The sequence below is a fragment of the Martes martes genome (assembly GCF_963455335.1).
Source record: "Martes martes genome assembly, chromosome: 4".
Lineage (NCBI taxonomy): Eukaryota > Metazoa > Chordata > Mammalia > Carnivora > Mustelidae > Martes > Martes martes.
This window is the reverse complement of record NC_137891.1, coordinates 4,521,479-4,533,824: the sequence shown is the minus strand read 5'-3', so window position 1 is coordinate 4,533,824 and position 12,346 is coordinate 4,521,479. Positions and strand designations below refer to the sequence as shown.

Sequence of the window (12,346 nt, the reverse complement as noted above, 5' to 3'; positions counted from 1 at the left end):
GATGGGAAGCAGGCAACTCTGCAAGGACTGGAGGTTGCTCGTGCTTCTCCAGGCCTCCGAGCCTGCACTTGGCTTCATTGCCCTGTAGGCTGCCCTCCAGCCAGGCTCTGCTAGCCGGAGGAGCCTGCCTTCTGTCCCTGCTCTGTGACATCCAGGTCGGCCACCGCCCCTGGCTGACCCCATTCCCATTCGCTCATAGGCACAGATGGCCTGGGCGTACAAGCCCCCTACAGCCAGGGACCTCTAACCTACCGTCCCAGGAGCATGGCTGCCGCCTGTGTCTGCTTGTCCCTCTAACCACCACCAGGCTTCATGGAGAGTCCGGGTGGAGGTGGCTTCATTCCACACGGGAGTCTGAGCTCTGCGGCCCCACGTGACACAACACTCCATCAGCCCCAGGGGTCCAGGGCCCACCCCACAAATATTCTGGCCCCACGGGAGGCAAGGCACAGCAGCGGAGAGCTCAAAGGCATGTGTGTGAAGGCACCTGTCTGCCCGTGTCCCTAGCGGCACCTGTGTGCTGGGAGTTTCGACAGGGCATGGGCATCACAGTACGTGTGCACGCTGGTTTTAGAATATGAGTAGGTATGAGTACGTGTTCGTGTGTCCCCGTGGGCATGGCCCCTGCACGTGTGGAAGGAGACTCCGTTTATGGGCTGGGCACATGGACAAAGCTGTGAAATGCTGAGAATTCTGCAGAGCCCGGGGCGTCTCTCCTGGTCCTCACTGCTCCAGGGGCGCTCAGCCCTGGCCAACGTCTCCACCCCTCCCTCCCGTCAGCCCAGAGCTGCGAGCCCGGGGGCACGTGCCCAGCACAGCCTCCCTCCGTGGGGGTGGGGGGGTGGTGCGAGGACTCACAGGGTTTCCAGCTGCTCCCGGTGCCCCACGTGGGCCTTCTTGTCCCTTGGTGCCCTGCCCGGGACACAAAGGGGGAGGTGAGACATCCCGGGGAAGTTGTCGTTGTCCCCATGCAGGCCATCTCGGGGACGGCCTGCTCGTCAGAGTCGGGAGATGCAAACCGCAGGACAGGAGCAGAGTCCGAAGCACAGGGAAACCACAGCCCCTGCCTGTGGGGCTCGGCTTGTCCCGTCCCCACTGCCCCCGGGGGGTAGGTGTCAGCACTGACACTTTATGATATAAACAGGGCTCACAGGACAGGATGGCCCAGGTGCACAGAGACAGCCGGGGCCCCCTGGGGTCGGAGCCCCCACAGGTCACTCCAAAGGGACCTCTCAGAGAACGTGCCTGAGGGAGGCCGTTTCTAAGAAGCCCAAGCAGTGAAAAATGACAACAAAATCAAAATGCTAAACCACACTGTCCCTTACACCAGAGCTGCAGATCAGAGCTGGGAGGGAGGGGTTTCCTGCATCTGAACCATCCCATGCCCTAACGTCCCTTCCCCGTCCAGGGGTCCAGAGGCAGCACCCATCCCCAGGGCTGCGTTTTGGGGGTGCCTTGTGAGTGCCTTCAGCCCTGGGGCACTGGGCGCACAGCCCCCGTGGCAGTGTCCCCTGGCGGGAAGCCCCCAAATGCCAGGCAAGCGGACCAGTGGAGCGGGGAGCAGGCCATGGGGGGTGGGAGGAGGCGGTGGCTGGCGGGGATTCCCGCATCTCGGAGCCCACAGGTGGAGAAAGGGTTTCTTACCGGTGCTCCAGTGGGTCCCTGAGGCCCCAGTTCTCCAGGACGGCCCTGGGGTCCCTGCAATGCAACAACCGTCAAGGAACTAGGTCATCTCCCTGCTCTTAGTAGAGGGGGGGTGGGGCAAGGACATGTGCAACAGGTTTGATTTGGGATCCACAGTGAGGACATCCTCGGAGCCCTGAGGGAGGAGGGAAGGACTGCATTCAGCTAGCGGGGAGCCTGCAGGTAGACGGTACAGTTCAGACCTGCCCCCACAGGGCCCTCGGACGCCCTGTGACCAGTGCACAGGCTGAGGGGCACAGGGTGTGGGCCACAGGACACTCACCGGTTGCCCAGGCACGCCAGGATCACCCTTCTCTCCTTTCGGCCCCTGTTCTCCCTGTTGGAGAAGCACGGAGTACAGCAGACGCGCCCAGCCCTGCCCGGCCCACAGATCCACCCCCCTGCCCCACCCCCACCCTTTGTCTGCACCCGGACCCATTAGCAAAGGCTACTCCCTCTGTGGGGGGGTCCGCTCCCCTAGGACCGCCCTCGGATTCTGAGGATTCTCACTCATCCTCCAAATCTAAGACCAAGAATCGCTTCTGCAGGAAAGTGGACCCCAGACTCGGGGACTCGCATGGCAGTGCCCTTGTCCTCGCAGACCCGGCCCACACCCTTCCTTGTAGGGTTCAGGCTGGACTTCCACCCCCCTCCAGCCCCGAGCCCTGCAAGCGCAGATCATCAATGAATGATGATGGAAGGAACGTTGAGGGGAGAGACTTTTCTCAGACCCCGAGCCCTTCCCCTTCCCTGTCTTGATGGAGAAGCTGGGGAAGAAGCTTTGCTGGGGGGACATGACGGGTGGGACCGAACGCTGCGCTCTTAATGGCCAGAATGGCATGTCCAACTTTTGCTACAGGCAGGCAAAGGGGCGCCATGTTGGGGGCTGCCCAGAGTCATCTGACGGGGGAGGAGACAGACAGGTCATTCTCTAGATCTGGTGGTGTCACATCCACGGCTCCCAACACAGCTTCCGGGAGGGTAAAAGGACAAGAGAGCCTCACCCTGCTCTTCACAAGTGACGGGAGAAGGTGGGCAGATAGGAGGCTCCATCAGGGGCAGACCTGGACGGCTCAGGCCTCTTTCCAGAGCTGAAGGGCCATCATGGGAGAGGAGTGGAGACAGTGGGCCATGGTGAAAACAGCCTCAGGTCTAGATCCACAGGACCTGGCTTAGAATTCTGGTTCTCCAGGTGCCGGCTCTATAATGCTGGACGACCTATGTAGCCTTCGTGTCCTCTGTGACCATACTGGCAAGCTGGACAGGTGCTCCCTCTTGCACACAGCGTGAGGATTCAGGGACAAAGAGGAGGGGCGGCAGAGATGAGCCCCAAGGGGACACTGGGATGAGGGGTGGTCCGTGGAGCTCTCTGGGGAGAGCAGAGTAACCACCAAGCCTGTTGCGTCAGAAGGGCTGTGCATGCATCCTTCTATAGGGGCAGGGCCTAGAGCGGTCCGAGCGCGCCGCGGGCTGCTTAGGGAGACCCCGGGCTCCCCGCCTGCAGGAAGGTCCCGGAACAGATGGGATGAACACTGCCTGGAGTGGAGAAGGGAGGCCTGCACAGGCAGGGGGTCTGAAAGCAAAGGCTTCCGAGCAGGAGGACTGAAGAGGGCCCTGGAAGCTCTAGAAGGCCGACTCTACCATGTGCGCTCGGGAGCCTGGGGCAGGCTTGTGGCAGGAGATGCCGGCAGACTGGCTGCTTTCTCTCCCTGTGCACAGGCAGACATGCTTGGAGGCCTTGCCCCAGAGGTTCCCATCTGCCCTCCTCTGCCGAGGGACGGGTAGATCCCCCAGTTAGCATCTGGGGGGCGGGGCTGGTTCTCTCTCTCTGCATCGTGTGGCATGCAACCTGCATGGTCTACCCTCGGGGAGCTGTGGCCAAGCCTCCCTGAGACTCCTCTGTGAAGTGCTCTGCGGCACCGACACGGGTGTGACCTCACTCCCTCCTCCGGAGACGTCATTGCAAACCAGCTCAGATCACACTCCTGCTCTATCCACCAAGGTCAGCACCACCTTTCTCCCGGCAGGTTTTCCTCCCAGGAAAGGCCCCATGGTGGGGGTTTTCCAAACACTTTGGTCTTCCAGTCACTGGCCATACAACCCATAAAGACAAAAGGGCTAACGGGATTATCTTGATGATGCACGGGGCGGGGGAGGGGGGCACGGACGGACTGCAGGTGGTCGGAAGACAGGCTCAGGACCCAGGAGTAGTCAGGCCAGGCCAGGGAAGGGGCCACTGGGGGCCCAGAGGCAAGGTGTTCCAGCCATTTCCAGCCCTGGGAGTCAGTGGGGAGGCAGGGTCCTCACTCCAGGAGCACACAGTAGGTGTTCATCCATAATCACTGAGTGCCTGGGTGTGACTGGCTTCTCTTCTGACTCCCCCAGCTGGGGAGGTCAGCCACATCAACACCCTGCCTGCGCTCAGGGTCATCCCAGCAAACTCAGCCCTCGTTGGTGTCCTGAAGATTCCTTTGCATGCTAAGGGGGCAGAGTAAGGCTACCCCAGACCCTTCCCCAGATAGCTGGTCTTGCACCACCTGCTAGCAACACCCCACCACCACCAGTTACAAAGACCCTCTTGAGTCCTTAGCAGCAATTTCCCCCAGCCCCAGGCTGCCTGTCCCTCCTTCCTCCAGGGAAGGACTTGATCCCCCTCCAGACCTGCACACTGACTCAAGGCCTCCCCAGGCGTGGTCCCGGCCAGCCCCACAGACCTCTCCGTCTCCAGGTAGAGGGAGGTGGGCTTTTACTTCCAGCCCTCCTCCTCCGATTATTTCCTTGCTTCGTTATGCCCCAAACTTTGCCACTTGCCCCCTGTGCAGGGACTCAAAGTAGCAGGCTTCAGGAGAGCACGGGGATGTCAAACAACACTTTTCAAAACCATCAGTAAAAATTCAGTTACCATGGCGACGAGGCCAGTCCTGAGAGATGCATGTAATAATCCACAATGAGTCTTTTTTTTTTTTTTCCCCCATAAGACACAATTTCCTCGCTTTGCAACCTGACGTGGCTTCCTGGTTTCCAGAAGTCTCAGGCCCTGCAGGGAGTGACCCCACTGGGGGACAAGGCGGGGGTCTGGCAGACCCCTGACTCCCCTTCATGAGTCTTCCAGGCGGAACACCTTGGAAATCACCTTTAACAGAGCAATTCCTTTAAGTAGAGGCTGGCCCTGAAGGCTGGTCTCCAGTTGGAGGGGCTCCGAGTGGGCCCGAGGGAGGGAGACCCAGAGGACCGAGGGGAGGGACGCCATGTGGGGTAGTGTGACGTGCGCCGCCGCGACCTGGGCAAGCTGAGTGTGAGTCGCCGGTGGGGACAGCCGCTCTGGCCAGGCACGGCCTTACAGGGGACAACCCCACCTCGGTTCCTAGCTCCGAAGCAGGTTCTCTGCAGCCCGCTTAGCCCCGCTAACCCACGAGGCATCATCCGTGAAATGGGGCACATCTGTATGCCTCAGGGACATTCAGCACTGCCCGACCGGCACCTGCCATGTGGGATGCTTTCCTGACTCTGCGCCTTTGAGTCTTTTATCCTCGGAGAGTAGGGGACACAGCCAAGAGCCCCGCAAATCTCATCTCTCCCACAGGAGACTCCCAACGACTTCTGAAGTCCCTGCCACCCGGTGACACCCTGTCCACCACTCCTCCTCCCCATCTCTCCTCCTGAGAAGTTCAAAGAGCTTCTCCTCCTGCCGGGATTTCAGCCGCTGGCTCAGTCCCCCTGCGCCCACTTTTCTTGTCAGATACAGGATTCGCTGCAGCTTCTCGTGTGTATCTGGTCAACACCGAGCACAAGCAGAAAGCTGCTACGGAAACAGACGTCTGAGGGCTCTCAGCGGCTGTGTGGCCTGGACCAGCAGGCCACGTCCCAGGAGCAGGAAACCCCGTCCGTCCTGAGGGCAATAGGGACAAGCCAGCACGTGCCCCTGGTCTCAGTGCTGCTGAGAGCAAGAGGAGAGCCTGGAGACACTTATTTTCCTGAGCACCTTTCGCGAACCCAGGAGAAAAACTTCCTAGTGGTTGCAGTGAGGGTGAGGCTCCTTGTCCACCAAGTGTCAGTCTTCATGAGAAGCCCCAAGTGCTCCCTCCACTGGCCGGGTCTCCACTATCCTCTCTCAGAATGGCCGCTCCTAGACCCAGTCCCACATCAGTCCCTGGGTCCCCTTCAGTGCCCACATCCTCAGTAATGCCTGAGGGATCCTTCAGTCCCCTGCCCCCGCACTCAGCCCCGTTCGCCTCCAGACCCCCAGCTCCTCGAGCAGTGGAGAACCAGCTTCCCCCAAACAGGGGGCCCTCAGCCAGAGGAGGGGTCCTCCAGGTCGCTGCACCCCCTGCTGGGCACTGGAACCAGGTCCTTGCGAGGCCCGCCCCCACCCCGGCTGCCAGGACAAATCTGGAAGCGCAGCCGCCGGGCAGCCCCGCGTGGTGGGGCCAAGTCAGGACCCAGAGCACACGGGCATCGCAGGCCTGGCTGGGGGGCACCTGCAGCCCCGAGGGGCCGTAGCTACTTACTGGCATCCTCGGGTGTGGAGTGAAAAAGGACGTCTGCAAAGGAAACCACAGAAATGAGAGAAGCGTCACTTGACTGTCACAACCTGCCTCTAAGAGACGGACCAAGTGGGAGACGGGGCCCCAGGGCTTCCTGGAGTGAGTGTTAGCGTGGACAGACACCATCACCGACTGCTCTCCAGTCCCTGAGTGGCAGTCGAGGCAGTGCAGAAAAGTGCTGTGGGTAGATGGTAACCCCCCCCCCAAAAAAAACCTGTGTGATCACCTGTCAGCTTCTATTCCCTCATTGGTACAGTGGGGGCAGAAACCTCCACCACTCAGGGTGCCGGGGGCTGATATGGAGAGGCTGTGCACGTGGTCAGAGCCTGGGACCCCGGGCCCTCCGAAGCCGCTGCCACCACCAGCATCTGCTGGCAATGATGCATGTGAGGAGGGGGCGTGCTCCGGGCAGGGGGAGCCAACATATGCAAAACTCTTTATCCTGGCATGTAGAGCACCGTGGGCCGGCCCCTGTGTGGTCCTCCAACCCCATCCCATGTCCACACCATGGTTAGTGCGTCACAGGCTTCAAGGCTTCTTGGGCCACAGGACATTTGCATCTGCTGCTCCTCCGGTCGGGAATGTACTCTCCTCCTCCCTTTATCTAGCTGACTGGAGCCCATCCTTCAGGCCATTTTTCAACATCATATCTACGAAGACCCCCCACCCCTCCATCACTCAAATATAAATTAGGTCCCCTTATTATCCTCCCTGACTGTGCCCCACTCTTTCCTCTGCTGGCATTCACTAGACTTTGTCACATATGTGTACCAGCGCCAGCGGGGGACTAGGTCTGTCTTCCCCACTAGGCTGATGCTCCAGGGCTCCCAAACCCCACTATTGCCAGGCTCACGGCAGGTGCTCAAAAAAATAGTGAATGGCCAAAAGGACATCATGGGTTCTAGTCCAAAACCACGATGAAGTAAAAATAGACAAAAACAAGCTTTTTCAAATACACCTTGCCTTCCATATTATCCCCCAAGACTAGTCTTTTCTCCAGAAGAAACCACTGTCTCTCGGTTTAGTAAATTTTTCTATATATTTCCATGCAATTTTGAATGTATAGAAACACAGGAATTTGCACGAGAATTATACAAATGTCATCAGCAAGCACATGGTTATCCGTCCTCATTTATATGGAGAAACCCACATGTTTTTCACAATAATGAACATGTAGATCATTTGTAATCCCTGCACCATGTGTAAGAAAATCAGAGGCACGTAAACTGCTTAACGAAACTCCCACCACTAGTGAATGTGCGGTGGGAACCGCCCCACCTGGGTGGGCCCGGGAGGCCATGCTGGTTCCTCTGTGCATCTCCCACGAGCACTGGTATCTTTCCGAGGCCAAATACATTGTGTATGTGTGTGTGCATATGCACATGTGTGTATTTTTATCAACTAGGAACCCACGGAATGGATATTCTGTGGTTTACTTAATTCTCTGATTATGTCATGTAGGTTGCCTATAATATTTCATTATCAACAAAACTACAACGTATATCTTTGTACATACTTTTTCAAATACACACAGTGTAAATATTTCTCTGGGATAGATGCCTGGGAATGAAATTTCTAAGCTAATAGGTACATACTTTATATGTGAATGCTGAGGAACTTCTCAAATCAGTGTTACGGATTTGCCCTCACACTAAATAATTGCGCTCATTTCCCTGCATGCTTTGCAGCATTAGCTGTTTCTGATATAACGCAAAGTTTTACATGAATGGTTCCGACTCTGAATTTGATTCTAAGGTTCTTCTGACACCCTTATGGAATGGTTGAGTCTCATTTCGATAAGCATGCATATGGGGAAGAGATCGAGCTCTGGAATAATGATTTAATGTACATAAAACCACAGACTAATATTCTCTGTCCCACTGCAAATGGGATTTCTGGGTGTTCAGGCTCTCAACTCCTGGCCTCCAGACTTGCCCAACCATGGCCTGCACTGAAGACGTGTTCAATTTCCCTGAAATCAACTGATCAAAACGTAGAATATTAAGGCTGGGAAGCAGCATTAAAATGAAAAAAAAAAAAAAAAGCCACCCAAAATATGCTCCCCTATTTATAGAGCAGTTGTTTTTAATTTGCTATCACGTACCAGAAACTGGACTATGTACCTGTTATGATCTCAGTTCATCTTCACTAGAAATACACAAGGCAGCTGGGTATAATAGTTCTCCTTAACAGAGGAGAATCTGGGGTCTCTGAATTAAACAATGTATCTAAGACCACGATGCCAGGGGACGGCCGAGCAGGGACTCGGGAACTCAAACCCGCTTTTTTCTGGCTCTGAAGCCCAGCCTTGCTCACCACTCAACGCCAAGCACAACAGCTACGTGGAAACATGAGTCACGGTTATATACCCAACTCTGCAGTCCTTTTCTGGTCAAAGTCCCCCCCCCCCCGTTTCTTGTCTCTGGACCTCAGTTTCCCCATATGTAACAGCAGGGAGGGTGGGGACATACTGTGTCTAGCCAGTGTTCTGATAGTCACTATGCTTGCTGCATAAAATATATCAATAAGCACCAGGTGGTTCTTAAAGAAGCTCATGTATTTCTGGATTGCAAGACTGAGGAACAGGCCCGGCTACTGGCAATCTCCATTAAAAAGATATTTATAACTGAGGGTGTGGTAGGAAGGGGGCTGCCCCATGCCTGAGGGGTTCACAGAAAGAAGGAAGATGAGAAGAGAGTAACTTACAGTTCCGGGCAACCCAGGGGGGCCTGCGGGACCAGCTTCACCCTGGGTGAAAAAAACAGAAAATAAATGACCATGAATCCACTCTGCTTAACCTGGGACACCTTTCCCCAGACAAGAGAACCACCCAGTCAGTATCTATCTTGTTAGATTCTGAATTATCAAATATTTCAGACATAAACCTTATGTTCTGAGAATTATCTATGCTACTAGGGGTAGCCGTAGATGATCTCTATCACTCCACACTGGTCCACTGTGAATACAGAAAAGAGTGATCCGTGATCCATCGTGTTGAGGACACTGAGTTCCTGCTTACTTATTAACAATGCCGCCAATATCCCCACTCTGGGCCCTTGGGTACAAAGACAGAAGGGCCCATGGGCCCTGTCCCAGCTCGAGCGGAGGGGACAGGCTCTTCTCAGGAGACGGAGGGGACAAATCGACATTCCCGTAAACAACACAAGTCTGGGAGTTAAGCCTCCCGAGTTTTCAACCTCAACCCGCCATTTTATACATTGTTTGACCTCGCTGGGTTTGTTCACCTCTTTGAAAAATAACGATAAAGGTTCACACCTCACAGCATCACGGGGGCCCTGACCGAGATTGCCTTCAGCAGGGGCCCAATGAGGAGGAAATTGTTCTAGTTTGACTTGAGGCAAGAGGGCCCCTGGGCTGCTCCTTGTAGGAGAAAGTGCAGGGAGCAGACACAGTCCCCGAAGCCTGTCACTCCACGAGCACCACAGGATGCCAAGGTACACATGACTGTGCCCGCGTGGATTCCGAGCGGCCCCGGGTTAGGTCTGACGCAGGCCTTCCATGCACGGTTAGTGAGAAAATGAATGAATGAAACCGGTTTAGAAAAGGACAAGGCCACTCCTGGCAAGCAGCAATGATACAGTTATTGTTTCTATCCTATTTCATTGTTATACAGTATTTAATTCCAGTTAGTGAGTTATGTTTTCTATACGTATGAGCTCATTTACTCTCCGTAGAAACGGCTGTAACACAGATTACTTTGGTGTTTCCATTTCACAGATGAGGACGCCGACGCCTAACGTTCACCCCCCTGCTCGAAGTCACACAACGGAGCCTGGTTTTGAGCTCGGAATCCAAGTAGCGCTGCCTTCACTAAAGTTCGAGAAGATTTTTTTTTTTTTTTTTTCAGAAAGAAAAACACTTTCTCAGTGTTATTGGCATTACCCGACTTTACCTAATTATTCTCCTGACACTGACTCCCTCCTGTTCTAGAAACAAGCTCATTTAAACCAGTTTACCCCACATTAAAAACTCCGAATCATCAAAGCTGGGTGTTTTCTGGTGATAAAGGAAATTCTCAACGTTTCAGGTGTCTGGGCCTCGCTCCTGGGCTCCCAGGGAAGCTAGACTTCCAACATCTGCCAGCGTCAAAATGACTCAGCAAAACGTCAAAGCATGGGCTCTATTTCGGCCCCAGCACACACTGTACATCTGCTTTGTTAAAAAGAAAAAATATATAATAAAATAAAATAGAATAACCAAAAGGGAACATTCCAAATGTAAAGATAAGAAAAACAATACAAAACCTCCCTGGTTCCCTTCAGATGAGAGTCACACAGCCTGGCCCATACTGAAAACATAAGATACAGTCTGTAACTTTGTGGAAAGTCCTTCATCGCGATGGTCAAATATAATCCTGCCCCAAATGTTTCTTCCCTGGAGCAGTCTCTTCTTTGTGAAGATTGCGTATCTCAGCGGCTGTCCTAATGTGGGCTCAAATAAAACTCTTCCTTTCTCTATAAAAAATTTTGAAGAAAGGTTTGGTGTCGACACTAGGGAACCTATGAATGTGTATTAAGGAGGAGAGGACTGGCGAAGAGACAGGTCTCCAATCCAGAGAGCCTAAAGACTGCCTTTTGGATAGAGCCGGCCCCTCCCCAGTGCTTTGGGGTCAGGCAGGACCAGCAGGGGGACGGGGAAGATCCCAGACTCCTCTGCATGGCTGCAGCGGGTCTATGAGCTCCAGAGTTCACTAGATGGTGGGTTCAGATCCCAGCTCTCCCCCAAAAAACGTGAGCCCTCAGCAGCCCGTGCAGAGAAAGGAGAGGACGATACCCACTTTCCAAGATGCCAAGGGGCTGAAATGCTCATGGCCAGCGGCGGGGAGGGATGGACTAGGAAACAGAGATAGGGAAGTGCAAGACAGTCAGAAGGGGACAATGTTGCTTTAATGTCCTATTTTGGATTTTTGACCAGAATCGTCTATTATTACGTATCTCTCTGGAGAAGAGAGAGGCGGGGCGGATTTTCTGGAAGCTTGAATGTGATTCTGCCAAGGCAATAAACAGAGTTTTATGGTCTCGTGGAGCCCTTTGCATCTTGGAAATGACTTTCTCAAATGAAAATGGCAATTCCAAAAACCCAAGAGGGCTGCAGGCCTGGGTGGCTTACCACAGAAAGCCCTTTCTGTTTCTGGGTCACCATTTCTAGATGGCAGGTCTGTTCAGAGTAAAGCCCTCAGCCTCCAGCCCAAGAGAGAAGCAGGTGGGAGGCCCCTCCTGGAACCCAGAAACACCAGGAGGGGCAGGGTTGCCGAGAACGGGGAGTTGGAGGGGAAGACAGTGCAAACGTGGGGGCATGGAGGCAGGGGGAGCCCTGAGCGGGAGAAGAGGAGAGGCAAGCCCCTTGGGGCGTGCGCTGCCGTGGCTCGGGTGCTCACGGGCCGGGCCAGCCCGAGGCACAGCTCTGCTCGAGCCAGGACACAGAGCTGACCCGCTGGCGGCATTCAGATCTGGACCGCAATGCACTCCTTCCGTGCACCCCTGGGAAAGCAGTGTGACCTGCCTGTGCCTCATTGTTTCCTTATCTGTGAAGCGAGGGCGCTGCTGGTAACGGGGCCCCTCCCAGGGTCGTCCTGAGATCACCCAAGTCACTACATGGGCGGTGCTCCGGGCCGCCCCGACACACAGTGAGTCTGCAGCGCTCGCTCCACACAAGGGACCTGAGTCACGCGTCCCAGAGGCCCTCGGAGGGAGGACTCGCGGAACCGTTGCCGAGGCGGCCAAGGCACAGGGAGGAGGGACAAGGGGCTCAGAGCCGCCCGGCAGGAGGAAGCCGACTGTAACCCAGGTCACAGCGTTGACTGGAGACTGAGACCCTCTGCTCGGCCCTGCAGGCACCTCACACACACACACACACACACAGAGCACAGGACGGAGGCGTGGCCGGTCCAGGCGGCCCATGACCAGGAGGCCAGCAGTGGTTCTTACCTTTTCACCTGGGTCACCTTTCAGTCCCGGGAGGCCCAGCCCACCTTTCTCTCCCTGCGGTGAAAGATGAACTTAGAATACAGCAGAGCGCAACACCTGCCTCTTCCACTGAGAGCACGTGGGCCTCGGGCAAAAAGCCCCATTTCCCCTTGACCTGCTCCGGCCTTATGG

General features: G+C 55.4%; 1 protein-coding gene across 1 annotated transcript in view; it reads right to left on the bottom strand.

The window, feature by feature from the left end:
* The window catches only part of COL22A1 (collagen type XXII alpha 1 chain), a gene marked incomplete at its 5' end in the record, with an annotated part of 228,133 nt that overhangs the window by 92,912 nt on the left and 122,875 nt on the right, over window positions 1–12,346 (bottom strand). Inside the window, 6 exons of the mRNA XM_080800193.1 lie at window positions 859–912; window positions 1,645–1,698; window positions 1,967–2,020; window positions 6,192–6,224; window positions 8,934–8,975; window positions 12,176–12,229. Of these exons, the coding sequence (XP_080656319.1) occupies window positions 859–912; window positions 1,645–1,698; window positions 1,967–2,020; window positions 6,192–6,224; window positions 8,934–8,975; window positions 12,176–12,229 (291 nt within the window). The remainder of the gene's footprint in view (window positions 1–858; window positions 913–1,644; window positions 1,699–1,966; window positions 2,021–6,191; window positions 6,225–8,933; window positions 8,976–12,175; window positions 12,230–12,346) is intronic.